This window comes from Empidonax traillii, unplaced genomic scaffold, assembly GCF_003031625.1.
Source record: "Empidonax traillii isolate 1590-97213 ecotype Southwest subspecies unplaced genomic scaffold, ASM303162v1 scaffold1393:size172035, whole genome shotgun sequence".
Taxonomy (NCBI): Eukaryota; Metazoa; Chordata; class Aves; order Passeriformes; family Tyrannidae; genus Empidonax; species Empidonax traillii.
Window position 1 is genome coordinate 68,261 of NW_020956586.1, and position 4,395 is coordinate 72,655.

Consider the following 4,395-nt stretch of genomic DNA (forward strand, 5'->3'; position numbering starts at 1 on the left):
CCCCCCAGAGCAGAGCTCAGTCCTGCCCCTCCTCTGCCCCTGCCCAGGCAGTTGGAACTGCACTGAGCTCTCCCCTCAGTCTCCTCTTCTGCAGCTGAACACACCAAGTGCCCTCAGTGTCCTCACACGCCTTCAAATCAAGGCCCTTCCCCATCCTCGTTGCCTCCTTTGGACACTCTCCAATGGCTTTAGATCTTCCTCACTCCGTGGCAGTGCCGTGTTCCTGTGTCCCCAGAGGCTGTGGGGCAGAGTGGGGGAGGGTGATGGGAGGCTGCTCTCTCACTTACCTGGCTCTGGTGTCTCCCTGCAGATCACGATCCCTCGAGGGAGTGATGGCTTTGGTTTCACCATCTGCTGTGACTCCCCAGTCCGTGTGCAGGCCGTGGACTCCGGTAAGAGATCGGATCGTGTTTGTCCCTCTTGGTTTGAATGAATGACTCCACTCCTTCTTTGCTTCCTGGAGCATGTGGTGATTCTGAAGCTCCCATGCCTTGCAGGACTCTGGTTCCCTCCCAGAAACTTCACTTGATGAATTCTCTGTTGCCTCTAAAGAGGTCAGAGGCCCCTGGGTTAACACTGTCATTATTCTGACAGAGTTTTGCAGTAATTTGCAGAGATTTTGTTCCCTTCTCTCTCCACCCTCAAAACTGTCCATCTGGTTTGGAGACCTATGGAAAGCATCTGAGTTGGGAGTGAGTCAGACAGAGGGAGCAGGGTCGTGGGGGCCCTGAGCTGCTGGAGTAGATCCTCTTGCTGTGGATCTGTGGGATGGACTTGGTGTCTCCATTGCACCATGGTGCTCCCCACTGCACCCCAGGAAACATGGGAAGTTCCTGCAATAGCTCTGGGAGAGCATTTGTGGCTCTATCCTGGTGCTCTGTGTGTGTGATGCTGGAAGGTGAAGCTCCAGGTTACCTGGCCCCACTTCATTTGCAGGTGTGGGTGTTAAAGCAACAGATTGATTTTGGAGGAGTGAGTGGTGCAAGCTGTGAGATGTCTCCAAGCCCCAGGGCTTCTCCCCCTCAAACTCAGCTCCTTGTCCAGCAGATGACTGGCATTTGTATGTCTCTCCCAGGTGGCCCAGCAGAGAAGGCAGGTCTGCAGCAGCTGGACACGGTGCTGCAGCTGAACGAGCAGCCTGTGGAGCACTGGAAGTGTGTGGAGCTGGCACACGAAATCCGGTGAGTGTTCACCCAAAACACCAGCGCGGGGCTCTGGGAGACATGGTTTGAGGGAGCTTTGAGTGGTTACAGGAAGGGGAAGGCTCTGAGGGGTGCAGGACACTGGGAAAGGATCCCCTGGAGCAGAGGAAAGGATGCAGGGGCTGGGGAGTGCAGGCCAGGGGCGGAGGCACAGGGAGGAAGGACTGGCTGAGTGACGCGGGTGCCTCACTCCCCTCTGCCCCATCTCTTGCAGGAACTGCCCCAGCGAGATCATCCTCCTGGTGTGGAGGCTGGTCCCGCAGGTGAAGGCAGGCCACGAGGGGATGATCCGCAGGTCCTCCTGCAAGTCCGCCTACGACCTGCAGTGCCCCCCGCACAAGCGGGAGAAGAACAGCGCGGGGCCCCCCCCGGGCGAGCAGCGCCGCAGCTGCCACGTCCTGTACGACAGCAGCGAGGGGCTGCTGCTCAACGGCTGGGACAGGTACACAGAGCTGGGCAAGAGGGGCCAGAACACCCTGCCAGCCCTGTCCCGGGTACCCTCGGCCGCCGACCAGAACTACATCATCCTGACGCCCCTGAACCCGGGCAGCCAGGTAGGGCTGCAGGGGGGGGGCTGTGGGCACTGGGGCCTCTCTGGGCCCCGCTTTGGTCCCGCCAGTGTCATCTCTGAGTGTTTGCAAGGGCACGGGACAGCTTTACAAGCCACTCCTGTGTCCCTTGGTGGAGCTTTCACTGTTTTCCTGAAACATTTCCCACTGGGATGGCAGAGCCAGAGGGGCATCTCCAATCTCTGTGAGTAGGGACAGCCCCCAGGGAATGGCTGAAGCTGTGTCAGGGCAGGCTCAGGGTGGATCTCAGGGAAAGGTTCTTCCCCCAGAGGGTGGTTGGCACTGAACAGGCTCCCCAGGGCAGTGGGCACAGCCCCAAGGCTGCCAGAGCTGCAGGAGGGTTTGGATGATCCTCTGGGGCACAGGGGGTGACCCTTGGGGATGGGCCTGTGTAGGGTGAGGAGTTGGACTGGATGATCCCTGTGGGTTCCTTCCAGCTCAGCATATTCCATGATTCCATGTAGCCTGCTGCCTCCTCTCAGGGCTCACTCCTGGGGTATGGGAAGGATATGGGGAGAGTTTCTGCTGCACAGACCACAGTGAAAAATCTCATTTTCTGCTGGCAATGGGGCAAAAATGATTTTGCCCTCTCTGAAGGGCTTTGGCTTGGCTGGGTTTGGCACGTTAAAATTTGCAGCTGGTTGTTGTAAATCTCCCTCAGTCCTGCTGCAGGTGACTGTGTCCTGTCTGGGTTGTGTCTTACAGCTGCTGAGGCCTGTCTATCAAGAGGACAACACCACTGGGGGTAAGTTATCCACGTGCTGGGAATGCTGCTCAGAGCACCCAGCAGATGAGCAGGTCTCTCTGGCACTGTCTGATCCTTGCCCTTAGCCCTTCAGTGGGGTCCCTCATGTTTTTAGGACAGCCTGGGGCTTTTGGGTGGGGTCATCTTCCCTCCCTGAGCCCAAAGGGAAGAACCTCATGGTGAGAAGGTGTGTGGGAGCTCAGAGAGGGCTGGTGGTGGGGACTTTCCAACAGGGGCAGGATGAAAGCATGAAGTGTGAAAGTGCAAACAACTGTGGTTCCCCACATGTGTCTGTGGGCCCATCCATGACGTGTTTCCCTTCTCCTTCATGGTGCCTTTTTTGGGGAGGGCTAATCCCTGCTTTGAGGTTCCCTTCAGTCCTGAGGGAGTGAGGGTGGCTCTGACTCAGACTGGCACAAGCAGGAGAGCAGGTTGTTTGGCCAGATTTGGGGAATACTCATGCCCTGGGCATGGTCTCTGACAGTCTCTGGACCAGCTCTCCTCAAAAAACCCTAAAAACCCCATAAATTCATAGCATAAAACATGCCTGTAACAGCTGTGCTGGGTCTTCCTGGAGCTCCAGGTGTGGGAAGAGTGGGCTGGGTGTGTGGCAGGGCTGGGCACTGCAGGAATCCAGGTCCCTGTGGAAATACCTGTTGCCACCTCCCTGATTTGGGGGTTTTGGGAGGCTGTGTTTGCACCCTGGCCTGTTGGGATGAGCTGCATGTCCATGCAAGAGCTGAGCTTCCCGCTGGGATCTTGCAGGAGCGTCTGTCCCTCAGCAGGGGCACAGCTGGAAGAGTTTGTGCTGCCCTGGAGGGACAGTGTGTGTGGAAAGCAGAGTGTGGGGGTGCTGAGGGGCAGCAGGGAGCTGTGTGGGTGTGCCCTGGGTGCTCCCAGCCCTGCAGCTCTGCAGCCAGGAGAGTTTTCCACACTCAGCTGCAGGGCATGTTTTGTTCCACGGATAATGGCAGCTCTTTCCTGCTGTTTGTGGATCCTGTGAAAAGATGAGCTGGACTATGGGGCCTTGTTCTTACAGGGGGGATGTAATTTGAAAGACTTGGGCTTCTTCCCATGAGAATTTTTGGACTTTTTATGTATTGTTTTTAGTTATTTAATGTTAAGTCTTCAAAGGGAGGAAGGGATTAGTTAACCTGGGCAGGGCCGAAATGTGGCAGCCCCAGTGGCAGGAGGTGACACTTGGGGCAGGCTGGGTGCAAAACCAGGACTTGTTCAGGTGATGAATTCCTCTGATAAAGTGAGGTGATTTAGGGACAAGAGGAAAAGCAGGTCCTGAACAGCCCAGACAGATTGTATCTGCCCTGTGTTGAGCTGTCTCTCGTGCTTTGATTTTATCTGGCAGTGGAACCATGAAAAAGGGAAAAGGGAAAATGTCAGGATTAATGCACTTAGAGGTGGAAACAACCTTTTAGGTCACCAGGGCCACCCCTGCAAAGGCAGCTGCTAAAGCCAGCAGTAAACAGCCAGGCTGGCTTGCCCCCCTCCCCCCCAGTGCTGGCTGGCTCTGCTGCCTTTATCTGAGTGAAAATGCACTATTTCCTAATACTTAATGGAATATGTAATGGTGGGCAGGCTCATTTATTTGCTTTGGACGAGACCTTATCAGCCCTGAACCATGTTCAGGAATGTTTTGGCTCATTTGTGCTTGGGAAGGTTCTGGGTATCCCAGAAAAGGGCAGAAACCTGCTGTGGCGGGAGCAGGAGCTCCTGGCTGGCTGCAGGGAGGGAGGGAGGGAGGAATGGATGGATGGATGGATGGATGGATGGATGGATGGATGGATGGATGGATGGATGGATGGATGGGTGGATGGATGGATGGATGGATCGATGGGTGGGTGGGTGGATGGGTGGATGGATG

The 4,395-nt window shown here is 56.1% G+C and overlaps 1 protein-coding gene across 4 annotated transcripts in view; it reads left to right on the forward strand.

Annotated features, from left to right (window-relative positions):
* RGS3 (regulator of G protein signaling 3) overlaps window positions 1–4,395 on the forward strand; it is an 85,394-nt gene that overhangs the window by 27,060 nt on the left and 53,939 nt on the right. For all 4 annotated transcript variants that reach the window (XM_027907032.1, XM_027907031.1, XM_027907034.1 and 1 more), the window contains 4 exons: window positions 311–392; window positions 1,076–1,181; window positions 1,417–1,756; window positions 2,477–2,516. In XM_027907032.1, the coding sequence (XP_027762833.1) occupies window positions 311–392; window positions 1,076–1,181; window positions 1,417–1,756; window positions 2,477–2,516 (568 nt within the window). The remainder of the gene's footprint in view (window positions 1–310; window positions 393–1,075; window positions 1,182–1,416; window positions 1,757–2,476; window positions 2,517–4,395) is intronic.